At 37.5% G+C, this 22,704-nt stretch overlaps 1 protein-coding gene across 1 annotated transcript in view; it reads right to left on the bottom strand.

The window, feature by feature from the left end:
• LOC145254657 (cardioacceleratory peptide receptor-like) overlaps window positions 1-22,704 on the bottom strand; it is a 261,165-nt gene that overhangs the window by 7,971 nt on the left and 230,490 nt on the right. Inside the window, exons 5-6 of the mRNA XM_080113307.1 lie at window positions 19,457-19,599; window positions 6,106-6,247 (exon numbers count right to left, since the gene is read on the bottom strand). Of these exons, the coding sequence (XP_079969433.1) occupies window positions 6,106-6,247; window positions 19,457-19,599 (285 nt within the window). The remainder of the gene's footprint in view (window positions 1-6,105; window positions 6,248-19,456; window positions 19,600-22,704) is intronic.

The following is a 22,704-nucleotide window of genomic DNA, read 5'->3' as shown; positions in this document are numbered from 1 at the left end:
AACGTTTTTTTTTTTCATTTTTTATTTCCATACTTTGTGGGCCAGGCGCAAACGCAGACCCCACAATTTTAATGAACCACCGTTCTGCCAGATCAAACATACCCATTCCTGATCCTCGATACATCTATCATTATATGTAATCAGTTTTTTAAAATAGTCAACCATATAGGAGCCTATTCGTGACGCCCCCCCCCAGCTTTATATTATAGATATATACATACACGCCCTAGCAGGAAGCCTGGCGTTGACCGGTCGTAAATTGCACATAAATATATTTTAATTAATGCAGAATTCCGATTTATTATAAACAGAAATACCGTATAATAAACATTTATTATAAACAGAAATACCGTAGATAATAAACGTAACGTCCCAACCAGCCAGATCCAGCGGCAGGACTTGGTCAAAGCAGCTGAACGCCAGGTGAGATGCAGGAGCAGCCGCAAGTATCGACATAATCCTACATATAGCGCTTGGTAGTCTTAAATGATCACCCATCTGATACTGGCAAGGCTCGACGTTGCTTAACTTCGTGTATATAACAAGAAACGGTGTGTCAACGTTCTTACGCCGTATAGTTCGTCACTTTGGAAAGTATGCAACGTTAGCTTCGTTGCATATTAACACACCGAGATATTGCCGAATTATCTGAACCAGAAGATTATTATAAAAGTGTAGATTGAATTAGATTTGTTTTAAAGATGAAAATGCAATTCAAGGACGAATATGGTTAAATGACGTTTTAGGAATTAAACTTGACTAGAATCTATAAACAAAAACAAGGAATAATTAAGATAGATAAAAACGTATACGTTTTAATAGAAAATAATATATCGGACATAAATAAAATGGGTTTTCAAATTAAGGTATAAAAACAAAAAAAGTGGGGCCAGAGAAAACGTGACTAATAAGTCAACTGTCAGGTCGTTCTGTAGTCGAATGACATAAGTAAATTGAGTTAGTTTGAATATATACAGTTATACAGACCCTCCCAGTATACAACTAGCTTTATTTAAATATTTTTTTTGTATACTACTCCGGTTTGAACAAATAATTTTGAAGGCTAGTACTTTATAAAAATGTTATCGATTTACTTTATTTTTTATTTTTATTAGTGGTGCCATGTATATGTCAGACCCGGAACTTATTAAGTGCTTCGTTAAAGTAAAAAAAAAAAAAAAAAAAAAAAAGTTAAGAAATAAAATTGTAAAAAATGTTGACATCTAAGAATATCAGATGTCATTGGGCAGAAAAAGCGCAGTGTCGGTCCGGGTGGACAAGAAGATATTTACCCTGAATGATGGCACAAAATGTAAGACGTGTTAAAGAATTCACCATGGTGTCTTTTCCTTGGTGTTGATTTTCAAGTCGCACCATCACCCTGATAAAGGTCTAAAAGTAAATATCGGTCGCATTACTCTTGCCGTCTCCATAGTAACCGAACGAACAATGCATTTGCCGATGAGAGAGGGGTATTTAGAAAGATTTCGTCTTATATATTATACTAGTAGGTTACTAGACATTCACTGGGGTCAATGTGTAACTTATTTCTTTTAAAATCCCTATTTCTGTATCTCTCACTGTCTTACTCTCCCCAACCATTTCTTTATTCTCTGCCAAGCCCATTCCTCCATTACGGGACACACACACACACACACACACACACACACACACACACACACACACACACACACACACACACACATACACACGTACGCACAAAGAAAAAAAAAGATTGCCCCTCACAGAATAATTTTTTTTTCTAACTTTTAAATATAATACGTTCTGGGTCACATCGGCGAAGACAATATTAAGTTTGTGATGGTTCGTTTTATAGTTTTTGAGTTTTAGCTGGATATACAAACATGCAAACGCAGACATTTACATATAATAGATTTTCATCCTACTTTTTCTCGGTAACAACTCTGCTGATCAGACTGACATTTTGTATAGACTTTTGTTATGTTAATAGGCTATATGATGATATACGTTTTGACATACACCCACAGTGCTCCTTTATATAATAGATTGACCTTCACAGATAAATATTTTTCAAAATTTGAAATATTATACTCCTTGGGCCACGTTGGCGAAAACAATGCTAACTTTTGTACCCCTTCGATGCACCGTTCGGGATTAATAGTGATTTATAAGGATTAGTTACCACAATATCCCATTTACTCTAGAGGCTTTTTCGGTAACTATTGGATCGATCTGGCTAGAATTTTGAATGGGCATGTGTTATGAAAGAGGTACAGTGAATTACGTATTACGGCATCTTCTTGATTCATGGTAAGGGATTAATGAAGAATTAATGTTAGACATTGACCAGACTACTAATTTGGTTAGAAAGAAACAGATTTAGGCTTACGTGAGAGATCAACTGTTTTGTGTCCTGCGGCACGTGGTATGGTTTGCTAATGTAATAGTTAGCAGACATTCAACTGGGAGTTTGCGAGAAACGCGTAAGCGAACATACTGCTGGGACTGGACAGGGAAACAAGGGAAATGTAGAAAGAGACTCAGCGTGCCAAACTTCGACAAAGGAAACTATAAGACGATTAAAACCCATGTAAATATACATCTTTGTTATGGCGTTCTTTCAGGGTTTTGGTCTAACACATATGTAATAACAATGCACGGCACTCGTCTGCTTTCGATAAAATCCATCAATTATCTCCCTCTCATGCTTTCATTCTGTTTCACTTGTTACTTTTTCCGCGAAAGCAGTGAATTAGTAGCAACAGTAGTCGCTGAAGCAACGTAGTTGCTATGGAAACCAGTCATAAAAGCGTCGCTCACCTTACATATTTTTGCGATATTGAATATCAGAAAATTGATCATAACTTGTTTTACTGAATGAAAATTGAATTTATTTTTTTACAATATAGCTGAAAAGGTGATCTATAAACTGTAATTATTGTTTGAAATTTGATCGCACAATGCGTGAGTGGTGAATCTTTAAAGCCGTTCTAAATGACTAAAACTGACACTTAACCATATATTCAAACACCAATGTGTTTGAATGATGAAAACTCACCGGCTGCATAACATTAATGGGGATTAGACGCAAAAATGTGCCCAAATTTCGTTTGCTTATATATAACTCTTCGTTTCCATTGGGTTTATATAGTGGTCTACGTTATACGTTGCACGTGTATCTTATGAAGTATGGACAAAATACAAAGCAACAGTTCAACAGTAAACATTTTCGGTAAGCTGTTAGGTAGCGTTCTATAAACTGATACAATAAATGTATGGCCATGTTATGCTTCCTTCGTTGTCGCTTTTGGTAATTAATTCACGCTCATCTTGTTGACGCTGGAATAAAGATCTCTCCTACATTTGATTATTATGCAAGTCAACACATAATAACCAGGCCTAACTTTTATTACATTTTCAAATTAACTTCAAATGTACGAGGCGCCTTCAATAATTTTCCAGACATTTTTGTACATGGCATTTAAAATTGTCATAGACTCTTGAAAATTCAGTATGTTATGGCTATACATACTACGAGATGACTGACCGACTTTTATGATTTCATGTTCAAGTTAACAGCTACAACAGGAATTGGAATACACCATACTTAAAGCCTGATTGCTACATTTGGTAAATTTCAAAAATGTTATCTGGATGTGAGGACACTTTAGAATAATATGAAATAAAATTAGGTTTTAAACTTGTAAAAATGCAACAGAAACTATGGAATGCTTCAGACTGCTTTGGGGCAATTTTGCATGAATCGAGCATCAGTTTCTGAGTGATATAAAAAATTCAAGGTAGGGAAGGAATCCGTGAGAGATAATGAAAGGTGTGGGAGGAGTAAGGAAGTCAGAACACTAGAGTTGATTGGCCAAATAAAGAATTTTATGGATAAGGACCGTCGTTTGTCTTAAGAGACGATAAGTGCAGTTTGGTGTCAGTGTGTGAACTGTACACACAATTATTTGTGAGGAAATGAAGATGCGGGAAATTTGCACAGATGCACCAGTCCACAACTATCCTTGCCGTAGACTATTTGACAGAAATGGGCATCAAAATAGTTTCTCATCCCCCCTATTGTCCAGACATTGATCCCCGTGACATTTAGTTATTCTCTAAGTTAAAGGAATCTGTCTTTATGTGGAAACTGAGGAGATGAACGGGGCTGTGAAGAGAAGCACAAGGGGACTTCTAGAAATTGTTAGAACCATACAGCCGGGGGAGATTACTTTGAAGGAGACTAAAATTTCATCTGTACTATCAGTAAAATACCCATATGAAAAAAGTCTGGAAACTTATTAAAGCCACTTCGTAACTTTTTATTATAGTCTTCACACCCCCTCATGATCGCAGCCGAAGTGCAAAGTTCTCTCACTCCCATAAACTGACTATTTTATAGACTAAATGATTGAATTTCCGTCCGTCACTCCGTTTAAGGAACAGCCGAGGGTACGGAACTAATCGGAAATCAAGAGTAGACAAGCGAGCATGCGCAGACTATATCTCGCGCGTCTACTCTTGACTTCCGGTGAGTTCCGTACCCTCAGGTGTTTCTATTGTAACACATAGCTAAACATAGTAGACTTGGAAAGACAACCAGTTAAAAGAAAAACTGATTATTCGTATTATTTGGATTATTTTGCCCTCATTTTGAAAGTCATTTTCACAATATTTCGGTCGATGAAAGATCCGGCCTTCTTCCAGAGTATTTTTGTCGATCATTAGAAAAGGATTGAATTGCTAGTTTTGAAAAAAAAATCAGTTTTTGTAACAAGGATATAAAATTTATTATAACGGTAATCGAATATGTTAGGCAGTCACAGAGTGACAGACGGACATTCTATTATTTTTTTGAAGAAAAGAAAAAAAAAAAATTTCGCCGAGTTTTCACCAAGGTTTTATTTGGCAAGGGTGGAGTTAGGAGAAATAAAGACTTATTCTCTTTTAATAATTATTTACTTATTGAACATAAGATTTTAATTTAACGAAATGCTTGACAGAGAGGGACACTGGTATCGATAATATTCGGATATATCAGTTTTCTGCATTATTGGTCGTGTCTCGTTCGCATGACTTCACAGAAAGTGATGCGAAACCTTAGTTTTCTCTCGCTCAACTCGACTCATATTTTTTCTACGGCGTTTGTCTCCCTTTGCAACCAAATCTTTTATTTAACTAGAACGATCCTGTTTTACCGGTTTAGATTATCCTGCACTCATTGTGACCCTTGTCAAAATTCACACTAACTAACGGTCTCAAATTGGTGATATCTCCCTCTACTTTAACCACAACACTACCCGACTACAAAAGGTAAGACCCCCCCCCCCCTAACTGCTGAGATCACTCAATATGTACACCTTATTCAACTGGTAAATTTGCATATAGAACTCTTACAGTCTTTGTCACGAGTTTTATGATGAAACGAAAAAATATAGCACTTTTATAAGGCCCATTCTGGGCTGGGGGCCTCTTCCTCTTGTCTCCTTCTAGAAAGCACCCAGTCTAATAGGTCCCACTTTGTCAATTGAGTCCCAGCCGCTGTTCCATCACCGCAGTGTTACATCTCTGCGCTTAAAAAAATATTTTGATAGAATGTGCTCTGATAAATTCGTTGCACTTATGCACCCCCCTCGACGTACATATCCCCGACAAACCCGCTTTGCAACAAAATCACACCCTTTCACTGTATAGGTCCTTAAATGCCAGAAAGTTTTTTTTACTCTAATAATTTCCCCACGAACAGCTAGAATTCCCTTCCTGCTACCTATTTCCCTGACTGTACTGATGTACAGAAGTTCCAATGTAATGTAAACCAACATCTTGTTAATCTTTCGAAAGCATGACCTCAAATAGTAGCTCCTTACGTCCAAATGGCTATATGCCTTGTTAAGGGGTGAACGTGAGTAAAAAAAAAAGTGTAAAAGATAAGCACATATAAACAATCGCGCATGTATGAATGAAGAGACTTTTAATTTGGTTTATTGATTATTTATTATTAATGAAAACGTTGCACAAGAAGTGATTATCGCAAGGGGAAATAACTCACACTTTACTTGTTTTTCTTTACATTAAATAACATCTAGTTTTTACGAGAATTAAAACGGAGAAAATATGTCTTACCTGTTTTAGAAAATTTGCTTTCATTGGCCGGTCGCATCACTTTACCTTGGCTCCAAATCACGTGAATGATGATGACGTAACAAAGGAGGATTATCAAAGCCGGCATGATGAAGAGAGCTAAGGTCACAAGTGTCATGTAAACCTGAGAAAAGAAAAAAATACTTTTATTACCCTGCTAACCAATTATTAATGTTTCTAGCCTAGAATATAATTTGCATTATTTATATTATTCGGACTACTGCTTTAAATGAAAATTAGTACAAACCTGTTTTTATGCAGCTTGTAGTGTTCGCTAGCAGGCAAATAAGAAAATTTAAAAAAAATGGTTGCTACTTCTCTTTTTTTTTAAATAAGAGTCACCACTGATCAAGGCCCGGAGGCCACCCGGGGATAAGAGTTATTGAGTGTACAGGAGTCAATGGGATAACATCGTGGTAATCGTGAGTAATGGAAATATGGTAGATGGGATTACTTAAGGGAAAGGTTCATTCAGATTTTGTTTATGTTGAACTTGAAGACTATCAAATCGTAGCCAGCTGGAAAACAAGCAAGCGAAAGAGAGTTCCACAGGCATGCAGTTCTAAGAAAGAAGTTTTGTTCATGGAATCTACGCTTAGGTTTAGGCACATATTTTGTAATGAGTGGGGAAAATTACTGACAGTGACTTAAGCTAGGCAAGTGTTTCTCGTGACCGTTTAGCTAACGGGGATTAGATTGGAGCTTAGACGAGCACTTTCACGAAAATAACGATAGAGCAAAGACAGGCTCGCAACGTCTCTGGGAAAGAGGCTGCAGGGAAGAGAAAAAGGTATCCCCCACCTCAGATCGGAGCGTTGATGATATAAAGAAAGAAGCTTGGGCTTAGATGCATTAAAAATAACCAGCCACCTCTTTCCTCATTGTACCACGTGCTCAAGATCAGACGAAAGAAAATCAGAGAGCTTGGACATTTACGATTTTGTCACCTTATATGCCAATGAAATGTTTCCGGTTATGAATAAAAGGCTGTTTTTTTTTTGAAGATTATTTTTTTTTTGTATTTGGATGTTGGAGTTGCAAGTTTTGACAGCAGGGTTACGAGTTTTGAAGTTGTGAGTTTTGACAACAGAATGCCGGATCTGGAGTAGAGAGGTTTGAGAGCATTGCATCAAATTTAAGCCCAACAGTTGTTAATTAGAAAGTTTAGAATAGTTCACTCTTGAGTATTTAACAACACTCATCTTGGATATCATCCTTAGAATGTTTTGGTCGACGAAACCGCCAACATTTTTCAAATGCATCGAATCTGGACATCTTTTTTTGTTGTTGTTCATTTTCACGCCAGAGTCTTGGAAGGTAAGGAGTTTGTATTTTGGATTGTCTCTAACAGAGGAGTGGTTGAAGTTGAACAAGGCGATGTTTGTTCACATTACATTTGGACTTCCGCAGATTAGTACAGTCAGTGAAGCAGGAAACAAGGAAAGAATTCCTTAGTCTAGCAGTTCGCGTGGAAGAAGCCATAATAGTAATAAGCTTTCCAGCGATGGAACAGAGTCTGTACGGGATTCCGAGTGGAACGTTTTTATTTAATCCACGGTGGAAATATGCTTATATTCCCTCATCCATGTTCGTGTAGGAGTCTTAATTAATCAGTAATTGTATTAATCGTGTAGATCACACTGAAGACCGGTTGTTACTTAGCACGTAACCATTGAGCCGCAAATTTTCTATCTTGATTAAACTAGTCCGCGCCAAATTCCGTTTTTGCCAAACCCAGTCCTGGTGTTCGCTAATATAAACTGCACTAATATATATATATATATATATATATATATATATATATATATATATATATGAGAGGCTTGCCATTTTTTCTGTTGTTCTTGGCCTTCTGGCCGGGATCAAAGTGGAACAACTGTTCTGGAAGATACTGCAAGCAAAGACCCTATGTAGGGGTGACCCCACAGATAAGACCTTGGTCAATGTAGGGGAAACCCTTCATACCAATTGTCACTATCCAGCTCCCCTACTCCCCGGGGAGTTGGTCGTCATTTCCCCTTCACTCCTCACATTAAAAATCGGCCTTGTGCCTAATTTGCTCGGTGGGGGAGAAAATAAATACCCTGTTGTTCTTGGCCTCCGCGCCAGGATCAGAGTGTAGTATCTGTTCCGGCAGATACTGCAAGCAAAGACCATATGTGGGGAAACCCCACATATAAGCATTTGGTCAATATGGAGCAACCCTTTATATCTAATTGTCACTATTCAGCTCCCCTACTCCCCGGGGAGCTGGTCCCCATTTCCCCTTCACTCCTCACATAAAAAATCGGCCTTGTGCCTAATGTGCTCTGTCGGGGAGCAAATAAACACCCTGTTGTTCTTGGCCTTCGGGTCGGGATCAAAGTGTAGTATCTGTTCCGGCAGATACTACAAGCAAAGACCATATGTGGGGGCGATCTCACAGATAAGACCTTTATAAATGTAGCGGCAACCCTTCATACCAATTGTCACTATCCATCCCCCCTACTCCCCGGGGAGCTAGTCCCCATTTCCCCTTCACTCCTCACATAAAAAATCGGCCTTGTGCCTAATTTGCTCGGTGGGGGAGCAAATAAATACCCTGTTTTTCTTTGCCTCCGCGCCAAGGTCAAAGTGTAGCATCTGTTCCGGCAGATACTTCAAGCAAAGACTATATGTGGGGGAAACCCCACATATAAGACTTTGGTCAATGTAGGGGCAACCCTTCATATCCAATTGTAACTATCCAGCTCCCCTACTCCCCGGGTAGTTTGTGCCCATTTCCCCTTCACTCCTCGCATTAAAAATCGGCCTTGTGCCTAATTTGCTCGGTGGGGGAACAAATAAACACCCTGTTGTTCTTAGCCTTCGGGCCGGGATCAAAGTGTAGTATCTGTGCCGGCAGATACTGCAAGCGGAGACCCTATGTGGGGGAAACCCCACATATAAGACCTTGGTCAATGTAGGGGCAACCCTTCATACTAATTGTCACTATCCAGCTCCCCTAGTCCCCGGGGAGTTTGTGCTCATTTCCCCTTCACTCCTCACATTAAAAATCGGCCTTGTGCCTAATTTGCTCGATAGGAGAGCAAATAAACACCCTGTTGTTTTTGGTCTTCGCTGCGTGATCAAAGTGTAGTATCTTTTCCGGCAGATAATGCAAGCAAAGACCATATGTGAGGGTGACCCAAAAGATAAGACCTTGGTCAATGGAGGGGCAACCCTTCATACCAATTATCACTATCCAGGTCCCCTACTCCCCGGGGAGTAGGTCACTATTTCCCCTTCACTCCTCACATTAAAAATCGGCCTTGTGCCTAATTGTTTAGGAATAGAGAGAGGGAGTGAGAGAGAGAGAGAGAGAGAGAGAGAGAGGGGAAGAGGTGAGTTATAGTGTAGACACGTTGACTGGAAGTTAAGATCAGCTGATTGGATTGCGTGCGAGTCATGTGATCAGGTTAGCTGAATCGTGGAGATTTGATTTGGACTCAGAAGACAACGGACGGCTTCCCGTTGTCTCCTCCTCTTCACTGGGGGGGGGACGCTGACGTGTGTAGAAGAAGAACCCACACAGGCCGATTTCACTTTCCACCTTCTGCAGGGCATCTGGGAAAAGTGAAATAAACTATAGAACTAATTCCTTGTCTTGGAGTGATTGAATCTTCATCCAAAAACAGGTATCAAGTCTCCCTCCAGGACGAGAAATTCCAGATGGTCCAACATCGAAGAAGCAGAGGTAGGTTCTGAAAATACATGTCACTTACACACGATTCCCTTTATGATACAACATAAATATATAATATAACACGCCATCTCTTCTAATCCATTATTAGAGATGACACAACAAATGCTCAACACTTTATTATAGAGCAACAACGTAACATTATTTGCTCGGTGGGGGAGCAAATAAATACCGTATCTGTTCCGGCAGATACTGCAAGCAAAGACCATATGTGGGGACAGTCCCACATTACTCCCCGGGGAGCTGGCCCCCATTTCCCCTTCACTCCTCACATTAAAAATCGGCCTTGTGCCTAATTTGCTCGGTGGGGGAGCAAATAAACACCCTGTTGTTCTTGGCCTTCGGGTCGGGATCAAAGTGTAGTATCTGTTCTGCAGATGCTGTACTTAAGGTAATTTGTACCAGTCAATGGAGGGGAAACCCTCTATACTGGAACAATTATTTTTGGTAACCAGAGTGCCCCCCCCCTTTTGCTTACTTTTAGGGGAGCTGGTTTTTACACCACATTAAAAACGGCCTTGTGCCTTATTTGCTTTTGGTGGGGAAGCAAATAAAAACAATATATATATATATATATATATATATATATATATATATATGATATGACAAAGGTATATTCCAAAATTCATGATGTTAACCATCTTATGTATTCCTTTAATTCAGTTTACTTATACAATTATTGACTTTGTTGGATAAAAATTCAAAATGGCGTAATGGAAAAATGGAAAGGTATTTGCAGCTTATCTTCCAATTTTCGGATTTTAATCATGTCAAATCACATTTCAGTTCCTTTTGACGGATTGATTGTTGCTATTTCTTCTGATGAGTTAAGGGCATAATAGATTCACTGATTGATATAAGAATTAAGTGATTGGTTTTGCACTAAGAAACAGACACTGTCAAGGAATTGTATAGGTCAACTGAATTAAAGACACATTATAAGATGGTCAAAATCATGAATTTTGGAATATAACTTTGTCATTTATTTTCTATATTGCTCGGTAATTACATTGAGCTTCTTAAATAAGGATTGATATATATATAAGAAAATATATTTTTACAGAAATATATATATACATATATTATAGGTTAAGAAAGTTCTTGCGTAATTTTTAATTTTGATTACAAATGATATATTCTCAAATAAATTTTATTATAATATCTTTAATTTATATATCATTTTAAAGAGCGTTTTTTGCTCTATCTAATCGTTTACATTACTATCATTTTAAGACAATTGTCTTCTCTCTTAGAACGTCTCGAAATTTTAATATTTCGAAGTTGGATTTTAAAGATGCCGCTGTTGACTCCTTTCGGCAAGGTTAATTATGGTAAACCTTGCATCTGAAAGCAAGGTTATTCATGCTCAACATGCAAGTTAAAAACCTTTGTTAGCAATTTCTATTAGGTTCCGCCACATTTTGATTTGATTAACGCGCCCTTTTGTTAGGAAAAGGGCATCGTCCTGTTCGGCTTCTCTCCTCACACAAGCGATCGCCTCCAGCCTTTGGACAGAACAGCCTTCGAACCATTCAACATCGGTGATATTGTTCAGCCTCAGACATCACTATCGGATTAAAATGCGTGGGAATCTTCCCACTGGACACTGAAGTTTTCAGTTATACAGATTTCATCTTACGTTTTGGGACTGACCGTCTTTCGTCACATGGAGGAAACAGTAAATAAAGCACCCGCCATTGCTGACCATCTGTTCATTAAAGAGTGCGGCGACACCAGGATATGACTTTTGCAAATGATCTCCAACGAAATGAATATTTCCTTCCTTTGAAAACTTTTTTTTTTTTTTTTTTGCAACTTAGATATCATTTTATAGTTTACTTTCGATTCATGCTAATGTTTTCGCAAAGTGCATGTGAATAATCTAGTTATTCAGTTAAAAACCGAACTGGTGCCTCTTGCATTTTGTTTTTTTTTTCTTCAAAAGCGAATTGCGTTTCTACTATAACGACTGCAGCGTAGTTGTTTTTCTTTTTTATCAACCTGTATCACCTTGTGTATAAACCTGCCCCAGTGTGTATAAACCTGCATCAGTGTGTATCAAGCTGCCTAAAACGCTTTCCCTTTAAAAACCGTTTGATGTCAAAAGAAACTTTATTTTCAGATTTCTGAAATTAAAAAAAATGGTTATATTTTGTTTTTAAAAAAAAATCTTGACTTTTTCCTATAGATGTGTTTTGAATAAGAGACAAAAGTTTTTTTTTGTATCTTGGTCTTTCCTATATATTTCGATGTATGAGCTTCTGCCACAACAACTAAGTTTCTCCCCACAGATTAATTGTTTATAGTGGTGAAGGCCTTGTGTAGAACCATCTACACCTTTTGGTATAACTGCTAACCTTTGTCGGTGCAGACGACTGCCACAGGACAGAGTATACAATAGACCACAGGTTTTTGCATCAGAATTTTTTTCTCCCAGATGCATGTCTCAATGAAGACCGGAGGTGAATGTCTCGCATTGAATTAATGCGTCTCCAGATACTAACCTGGAAATTTTTACGACTCGGCGCGGTATATACAGAGCCTAGACTGCCCAAAAGGGTCTTTTTTTCTTCTAGTACTGGCCAGGCTCAACGTTGCTTAACTTCGGTGAACACTTCTCAACGTATATACTCAACGAATTTCTGACCTAGAGACGTGAAATTTGGTATACAGAGTATCCAGGCACCCGGAAATCTTTAATTGGCTTTCATTCGGAAAAAAAGCTGCTAAGTGGTCGAAATTGAAGAATTGGTACGTGGGAGACTACCGGATTTTTATCTGTTTTCAGCTATTTCATGACTGCGCATGCGCGATGGTGAAACCTGACAGTGTTCTTATGTTAAGTATGAATTGGTTTGAAAACACTATTTAAGGATCATGTCAAGCTGGTGTAATGGTTATCGTACTTGACTCACCATCTTACTGTTTCGGTTTCGATCTCAGGTCGAGTATTTTTTATTTCTTTTTCTTTTACGAGAAGTGAATTGTTTAGAGCAAAAACGGAATGAAACTTAGACATGTGCACATATGTCTCAGTTTCTCTCCGTTTTTCTACCTCGATTTTAAGAAATTTAACACGTTCGATTAATACCTACAGAATTCCTGTTTGTAATAAGAAATCAGCATTAAATAAAAAATAACATTTATGCATATTTTAAAACCAGGCAATGCTGGGCGTCATGCTAGTACGTGTGTGCACACACATCTATATATATAAAAGCGAAAATGTGTGTATGTATGTATGTTCGCTTTTTGTGTATGTCCGCAAAAGGATTTTTTTCGGCGGCTCTTGAGGCTGTCGCTCATTAAAAAAACTTTTTACATCACGTCGAAATCATAATATCTACGAGTTAGGAACGGGCGTCGCCCGTCTATTTAATTTGCCCGACTTTGAAACGTTAAATATTCGACATTTTGGGATCGCCGCATATTGCTTTCGTTTTTCGGTATAAAAAAGCGAAACTCTCTCGGGCAAAGATCAAAGTGTAGCATCTGTTCCGGCAGATACTGCAAGCTATGACTAGCTATGACTAGCAAAGACCAGATGTGGGGGCAACCCCACATGCCTGACACTGATTCGATCCTACCAACTTACCAAAACCAGCTCCCATTTCCAACCTCTCGGGAGCTGGTCCCCTTTTCCCCTTCCCCCTCCCTTCACTCCTCACATTAAAAATCGGCCTTGTGCCTAATTTGCTCGGTGGGGGAGCAAATAAATACCATCTGTTCCGGCAGATGCTGCACTTAAGATAATTTGTACCAGTCAATGGAGGGGAAACCCTCTATACTGGGACAATTATTATTTTTGGTAACCAGAGTGCCCCCTTTTTGCCTACTTTTGGGGGAGCTGGTTTTTACCTCACATTAAAAACGGCCTTGTGCCTAATTTTCTCAGTGGGGGAGCAAATAAATACCATCTGTTCCGGCAGATACTGCAGGCTATGACTAGCTATGACTAGCAAAGACCAGATGTGGGGGCAACCCCACATGCCTGACCTTTAATCAGCTCCCATTTCCCACCTCTCGGGAGCTGGTTCCCTTTTTCCCTTCCCCCTCCCTTCACTCCTCACATTAAAAATCGGCCTTGTGCCCAATTTGCTCGGTGGGGGAGCAAATAAATACCATCTGTTCCAGCAGATACTGCAAGCAAAGACCATATGTGGGGTTAACCCTACATATCAGACCTTGGTCAATATAGGGGTAACCCTTCATACCAATTGTCACTATCCAGCTCCCCTACTCCCTGGGGAATTGGTCCCCATTTCCCCTTCACTCCTCACTTTAAAAATCGGCCTTGTGCCTAATTTGTTTGGTGGGGGAGCAAATAAATATCCTGGCCCACGGCCAGTGGTCTCTAAAAAGCGATGTAACGTTTGGTCATTGTCGGCTTACCGTCGTCATATCATACGGTTGCTTTCATTTCGAGACGAGACACCCCCCTAATAAACGGGGGAGCTGTTTTCCCCCAAAGTTAGGTAAAAAAAACAAACAAACCGGCTTATTAACCTCATTAAAAACTGTCTCGCAAAAAATGTTAACTGCTGAATAGCTATTGCTTACGTCGTCGTCGTCATCGTAACGCTTGCAGAAAATGTTAACTACGACTTCCGTGCGAGCACCTGTCAATTCTCTTAAATAAATTTAAACATCTTTCAGTAACTCATTCTGGCTGGCCGAGCGGTTAACGTATCATGTTTTTTTTCACATTTTTTATTTTCCAACTTCGCCTCAAGGCTTCGGATTCGATCCTACCAACTTACCAAAACTTTTTTACCCCCCCCCACCCGGGTTTCTTTTTGATTTAAGAGCACACACACCTGGTAACACTCGGGCAACGCCGGGTACCCCTGCAAGTATATAATAAAAGAGACGCAATTTTTCCCCTCCGGACCAAAATACCGTGGCACATATGAGTTTATTATGTTTACGCTATTAGCCATTACCTTATCTAACATTTTAGCCACATTAATTCGTAAAATTGAAACAGATTTAATCCTAGAAGTGCCATCATCATCGTCGTCATAACATACAGACGGGGTAGTTTCCATTTCACCCACTAGTCGCTAAGTACTACCACCGTCATCCACTTACACCGCGTATTTATACTCATATGGGGATTTAAATTAAGACCCATTTTTGCGTAATTGATCTATTCCCTATTACATATAGCATATTAGTTCCCTTTTTTACACTAAAAATACTAACATCTCCACAGAACTGAATCCTCACGTTGTGATTGGCTGCCACTACATATTCCAATATTCATTGATTATTGGAATGATTACATTCTCTTTACTTAACGAACACTACGGCACCTTAATGTCAGCCATTACACATGCATTTATATTTACATTATAGCCAACTATCGTAGTCCAAAAGTTTGCTTTGTTCTTTCCTTTTTTCTGGGAATATTTAGTTTTACATACTTTTCGTTTAATTATTCATTTCCCTTTTTTTTTTCTAAACATGGACGGGGGTTTTTTTTTATATAGGCATCACTACATTATCAAGGCCAAGGGACCACTCAAGGATAAGGGTTAAAGAGTGTACATTAGAAATTGGACAATATAGTAATCATTAGTAATGAAAATTTGTTAAATTTGATAACTTATATGGAACGGCTCATCAAGAACTTATTTACGTTAGACTTAAAGACAACCATATTGTAGTCAGCCGGAAAGCAGGAAAACGGAAGACAATTCCACAGGCGTGCAGTTCTAAGAAAGAAGCTCTGTTCATGGAATCTACGTTTAGGTTTAGGCACAGATAAAGAGTGGGGGGAATTTTTGATAGTGTTTACAGCTAGACGAGTGTTTCTTGTGAAAGTTTGGCGAGGGGGGACCATAGATTGAAGCTCATTCGAACACTTTCCAACGATACATCAGAGACAAACTCGCAACATCTCTTCTGTGAGATAGAGGTTGCAAGGAAGAGAAAAGGACATCTACGAGGCTACGAAGTCTATTTTGAACTCTATCAAGGCAGGCCAAGTCCTTTCTAGCAGCTCCTGCCCAGATGTGGCAACAGTATTCAATTTCCGATCCTTATCTTATCGGCAGAGAGAGAGAGAGAGAGAGAGAGAGAGAGAGAGAGAGAGAGAGAGAGAGAGAGAGAGAATCTATTTTTATATACCGGAATGAAACGTTGTTTTTTGTTTTTTTTTATGTTTAGATTTTTATTTTTTACGGTGATATGTGAATTCATTGACACCAAGTATTGCAGTTAATACAAAAAAAAAAAGAAGAAAGAAAATAAATACACGAAGGAAGTTTCGTTATATTTAATTACTATTTCGTTCGTAAATAAACTTCGTGTTTTTTTTGTTTACAAGTTATATTATTTCGTTTGTTTAGAATTTCATTTTTATAAGAAAAATAAATCTTTCGCTATAGATGTATAATAAACTCCCTATACTTGAGCTGAGATCGAAACAAAAATTCAAAGACAATTAGTCAAGTATGATAACCACTAAGCCATCTTTACACGTCCATTTCAGAAGTGTTTAAAAACATACTCATTCTTAACACGAGGAATCTGTCATCTGAACGATTGGCGCATGCGCATTGGTGATACAGTTGACAGATCAAAATCTGAAGACCTCCACGCACCAATTTTTCAATGTTGATCCCTCAGTACTCCTTTTTTCTGGATGAAAACATATTAAAAAACTTTTCCACGTGTCTGTAGATCAAAAATTCGTTGAGTATATAGGTTGAAAAGTATCCTCACACACATTCTCACTTCTATAGCTAGCTAGCTAGATAGATAGCTACATAAATAGAGATGTATAAGAGGGGAGTTCCTATAATAATGCCTTCCTATTTTAATCCGCCCGAATGGATCGGAGGGGAATTTAACTTGCATTTTTACAACTAATTTTATGCATTCATGAGAATCTAAGAAACCAACACCTATCAAACGTGTATCAGAAGCAGAGGCGCGTCATCAGATTCCTGGCAAAAGTACGCTGAGAATGAGGGTGCCTGTTGAAAAATAAATTCTGGAACACGAAACGTCGCTTGTTTTAATGCAACCACCCTCATCTTCATAGCTATTCAACTTTTAAGTTAGAAAAATAGGAGGCTTTACTTTTGCCCTATCTCTAAATACCCTTTATGTAAAATTTCACATGTTTAAACTAAAAATTGGCTCAGTAATTTGGTAGAGACCGCAGGGCGTATTTTACGACCGGGCAATGCTAGGCGTCCTGCTAGTATATTTATAAAAATGAGAATGTGCGCGTGCATGAGGACACTTTTCAACCTATATTCTCAACGAATTTTTGATCTACAGGCTTTAAATTTGGTATATAGGATATTCAGAAAGGTGGAAAATTTTTTAATCGGTTGTCATCTGGAAAAAACACGGGTTGCTAAGGAGTTAAATTTCTTATTTTTTTCTGTTTGTCAACTATTTCACGAATGCTCATGCGCAGCATTAAAACAGGACAGCTTCACTATGTTAAGGATAGGATTTGGTTTCCATCTCAGTTGGAGTATTTTTTTTTTTTTACTTACAAGAAGTAAAACAAAAAAACAATACTCGCATTCACAGGTTTCGGCTTTTGTATTAAATAAAATATAATATTTATGCGTATTTTACGACCGAGTAACGCTGGTCGGCTTGCTAGTGTTAGTGTAACTGTCTATATGTCTGAGCTCGTTCCCTATGGACTCGACAACGGCTAGACTGATTTTTAGTAATATTCACACGAATGTACTTTGTGTGTCTGGCAGTGTTATTAGATAACGTTTGTATCGGAATATCTACGATACGTTTCGATAATCGAAATTATCCGATAAAAGAAAGAAACAGACGATTTTGGCCAGAGTTAACACCTTACACAGCCTAACATTACAAATGCACTCGAGAAGCTTTATTACCACACAAGCCGAAGGGCCCAGCATATAAAATCGACAGTAGTTTTTATATGACAGGGTCTCGTTCGAAATGAATGTTTCTGTTTAGAGCGCAATTGCACTATGATACTTGACTTTTTTATTTTAAACTTAAATTCAAGTCATTATCACCGCACAAGCAGAAAATTCTAGGCATATAAAAGCAACAGTAGGTTCTTTGATACGACAGGAGCGCATTCGAAATTAATGCTTCTGTTTAGAACACAATTGAAGCAGGATACTTGACTTTTGTATTTTAAAATTTAATGCAAGTCATTATAAAATAATTTATAAAATAAAGTGTAGGTTCTCTACAGTGCAATCTAGTCTACAATATATTGTAGACTTAGAGGCATGTGACGCTTCGTCCCCGGGCATCGCGATGGGCTCCTAACTAAAGTAGGCAATAAATCGATTTGATTGAAAAATTATCGATTTAACTGATTTCGATGACAAAAAGATGGGAGTGAGAAACATTCGTTGATTTTCATTCAATCCTGGGGAACGCCTGGTCACACTGCTAGAATATATATATATATATATATATATATATATATATATATATATATATATATATATATTATGTATGAGCGAGAGAGTTAGACGAAAATTCATTCGTTTGTTTAGTAGATATTATTCAATTCATTTCCACGTTTGATTTGCAAATCTCGAGAATGTCCGCGATTTGTCTAGTTGTCAAACGGCAAGCTTTTTTTCTTGTTCTTAAATTTCTCCTTTACTGAATCGAGCAAACTGTTTTTGACACACTCGTTCTGTAACAGCATTCTCCCCATACACATGGCATAACTTTGTGCAGGTTTCTATAACTTTTCTTCCTTTTGTGCAAAAGGATCACATGTTATAGTGTCCTGTTAGATATTCAACGCCTAAAATACGGGACTTTTATTATAGAGGCGGCGAACTCTAATGTGAAACCTCTTTAATTGCAGATTTGGCAACTATCGCTTACTTTGAATTAATTTGAATTAAGATCTTAACACCCGATCAAATTTATTTTATTTACGAATAATTTATATTTGATCAACGAATAATTTCTCGAAATGGGCCTGTCCACTGACCACCATGTTCATATGATTTAACCCTAACAGATTTTTTTCGGGAGGATATGTAAAGACTTATGTCTACCCAAATAAAACAGATATAATAGCCTACCTTGAAGACAACATACGACCTCAAGATTATGCCATACACGTGCCGAAAATTTATACCCTTTTTTTTCTTTTTTTTTTTACACAGTGGTCACCACTTATCAAGGCCCGGAAGCTAATCAGGGATAAGGGTTATTGCAAGTACATTACGTTAGTGTGGAGATTTGATGAAGTGTTTACTTAAGGGGGCGGTTCATTAGGAATTTGTTAACGTTGGACTTGAACACATCCAAGTTGTAGTCAGGTGGGAAGCAGGCAGACGGAACAGATTTTGCATTTGAATTATAAATGCCAAAAATCAAAACATTTGTATGAAAAATATTTGTGATTTATCTGAATTTAACGTCCGCTGAAATAAACTCCTTTACAAGCAAAAATGTAAGAACTGCTCCACCCGGAGGCTTGTTACACCAGAGGTCAACGTTCTCGTTACACAAAATACGGGGTTTGAAGAATATAAAATATAAAATGAACTTTACTAGGCAAGAAATCCATTTGGGAACTTCAACACAGAAGAGTAATTTTAGAAGAAAGGAGTTGCTTACCTTCCAATGCCAAGCTTCCGGCAAGTCGATCCAGCATTGAGGAAAACCTTTGAGAGTTAATTCGTTCGTAATGAAAAGCATCGGAAGTGAAAAGATCGTTGAAAATCCCCAAGCCAAATAAATGAGGACTTTAGCACGATAAGCTGTAAATAGAAACAATGGGTTTGTATAGCTATATATAATTTATAATATATATATTTAAAAAACAAACAAACAATTAAACATAACGAATAAATGATATAAAAGGGACGTACCTAACTGAATATTTTTTTTTTTAGTGTTTCTATTTAATGTAAAGTGTTTATTCAGCTCGAAAAACAGTGTTTACCGCTGTATTTAAAAAATGCAAATGGCGGACTCTTTAATACGAAAGGTGTTAAAACAACAGCAACAAAAAAAAAAAAAAAACTATACAAAATGCTGTTAGAAACTCACCGAATATCAGCCTATGTTACGGTAAAATATATTGGATGTGGTTTCTAAGTCATGTCCACAGCAAAGTTTGCAATGAAAATAGGTCTTCTCCGTCAAAGGGAATAAATATCAGGAGATTCTGTCAAATGTTGTGACAAATAAGATTTAGTTGTATACGAAAGCAAAGTTTTCCGATTGTGTGTGTAATTATATGCATATTTCGGCTGCACGGTGCATCACTTTTTCTGCTGTACTAGAAAGTGTATCACTTTACTGAAAAATTTAGAAACCCAGTCGGGGGGGGGGTAATAATTCCCGATATAATAACGAAAAAGTATTGAATTTCAAGTAAAACACGTTCCGATGTAATTGTCATGCCAAGAGAATATTTAATGTGGTTCTCAGTTGATTAACTGCGTCGATTGACTCGAGTCAAAAGAATAAAAAGAATATGCTGTTGTCACAGCCATAGTCAAAATTAAAGACAAAGATGAGGTGTAAAAGAAACTTCGTAAAATGGGGGGGGAAGCCGGATTAGATTACTTGATTATTTTTATCTTTTTTTTTTTTTTTTAAACAGGTGGCCCGCACACTATCTTGCACCCGTCGAGTATACAATCTTGCACCCACTCCTCCCGTTGAGTATACAATTTTGGCTCCACTATATTATAATGAAAAAATATTGAATTTCAAGTTAAACAAATATTCCGATGTCATGACTACTTTTGAAATCCCGACTCTATGATAATATATACGAAGTCAAATTAAAATATCATATTAAAGTGTATTTTACTCCCGGGCAAAGCTTGGCCCCGCCCCCGCTAGTATATATATATATATATATATATATATATATATATATATATATATATATATATATACAAACAAAAACGGGCGGAACTTAAATTTAACCCCAATTTTTTGTATATAACGAAGTATTGGACCAAAATGTTCTTCAAATAACATTTTTACCGAAATCAGCCAATTATCGAACTGAGGGAAAAAGTTCCAAACAAAGATTTGATCAATTTGAGCTTCTTTGTCCAACCGAGACCTACTTTTAGAATGTTGAATGTTGGGGTAATCCGGCCCGATACAAACGAACATAGCCTTTAAATTTAAATACCCCTAAAAAGTAACTCTTTGCAGGTAAGAGGAAACTGGTTGAATTCTTTTGAGGGAGATTTCTTCAATCACACGTATTTAGTAAAATTCACTTGTCTGTTGCATGAGCAATTTCCTCTCATTAATGAACATGGCGGACAATTCAAAATACGTACTATAAACATTGCACACTAAATGCGTTAATACAAAAAAATAAATGAATAAATAAAAATACTTTACAATAAATTTAAAGGCGATATTCGTTTGTATCGGGCCGGACTACCAACATATATATACTTACAAGTCAACATTCTAAAGGTAGGTCTTTGGTTGGGCAAAAAGTGCACATTGACCAAAGATTTTAATATTTAAAGCGAAAAATGTTGAAACACTATGACTTTGAAAAGGAACACTGAAACTTACAATTCGATGAACGGAGTTTACAGAATCAGCCAGACTCGTGAATTTCGCAGTTCTTTTTTTTTCTCTCCCCGCACCTCCATTTTTATTTATTTACTTATTTTAATTTTTTTAAAACTTGTCTGCCGCCATGTGATCGATAAAGATCAATCAGATTTCAGAACGCTGAATTGTATTTCTGTTTAAAATTTTCCCGTGTTTGCTAGCAGATTTCGGAAACAAGCGCAAACGTGTTCGATCTTCACTCAGTCGCGAGGGTTAAATTGCGTTTTACGTGTTTTACGTGTTGCCACTCCACCACACAGTTTGTTTCATCTGCATTTTACTTATCAAGAGAGCAAAACCTTTCTCTGATTGTTTTTTTTGTTCTATAGTAAAATGGGGACCGTTGAAAAATATGACTGTATTACGGTAAAACTTGTGGAGAACGCACTGTTTTACGGTTGTTTTAAAAATGGAATGGAAATTTAAATCATTTTTTAAATTCGCATGCACCCAAAAAATGGAAGGTAATTGATGAAATAAAAATTAAGTTTAAAAAGTGGATAGCACGACGATCGTTATGTGCACATATATTGCAAATATAAGAATTCTTATGCAGTAGTAAAAATTTCCCAACAAGAAGATTTAGGTAGAATGTTTCTCATATTGTCTAAAACGGTCATAAGTCCGAAATGCCAAATTCCGAAAGCCATTCTTAACATGGGGAGGTTGGGAGTGTCTGTTCCGAAACCCATTCTTAACATGGGGAGGTTGGGGAGGGTGTCTATTCTGAAAGCCGTTCTTAGCATAGGGATCCGGGCTAGAACAAAATAAGAAAATCAAAAAGATAGCTCTGTAATTTAATTTATACATTAAAAAATATTGTTCTTACTGGCAATCTCTCTCCTGTTATGTAGCTCACCGCATATAATGACAAGTATAAAAAAAAGTCCTCAGCCTCAGGGTATATAACTCCTGTCCGAATTTGCAGAGATGATGTCACACGCAGACTTACTACATTTTAGTTGAGCGGTAAATTTAGTTTTGCATAAGTGATGTATTATAAGAACAAAGTACGTATTTAATTTGAAAAGCAAACGCGTACAGACATATATCGGCAAGTTGAAATCCGAAATGTTCATTTCAAACGTTGCGAAGTTAGATGAACAAGGGTCGTTCCGAAAGTAAGGCATCCAATTTATTAACAGAAAAAACTAAAACGTTAAATAGCTACTTAGGCGGGAGTGGTACCATTAAAATGGGCGATATTTTGCACTCCGGGATTTATTTTTCTACGTAGCAAACAATATTCTAAATGCATTTTTGAC

This window comes from Euprymna scolopes, chromosome 30 (assembly GCF_053919585.1).
Source record: "Euprymna scolopes isolate OS-2025 chromosome 30, ASM5391958v1, whole genome shotgun sequence".
Classification (NCBI taxonomy): Eukaryota; Metazoa; Mollusca; class Cephalopoda; order Sepiida; family Sepiolidae; genus Euprymna; species Euprymna scolopes.
The sequence above is the reverse complement of the archived record's forward strand: the minus strand, read 5'-3'. Positions and strand labels throughout refer to the sequence as shown.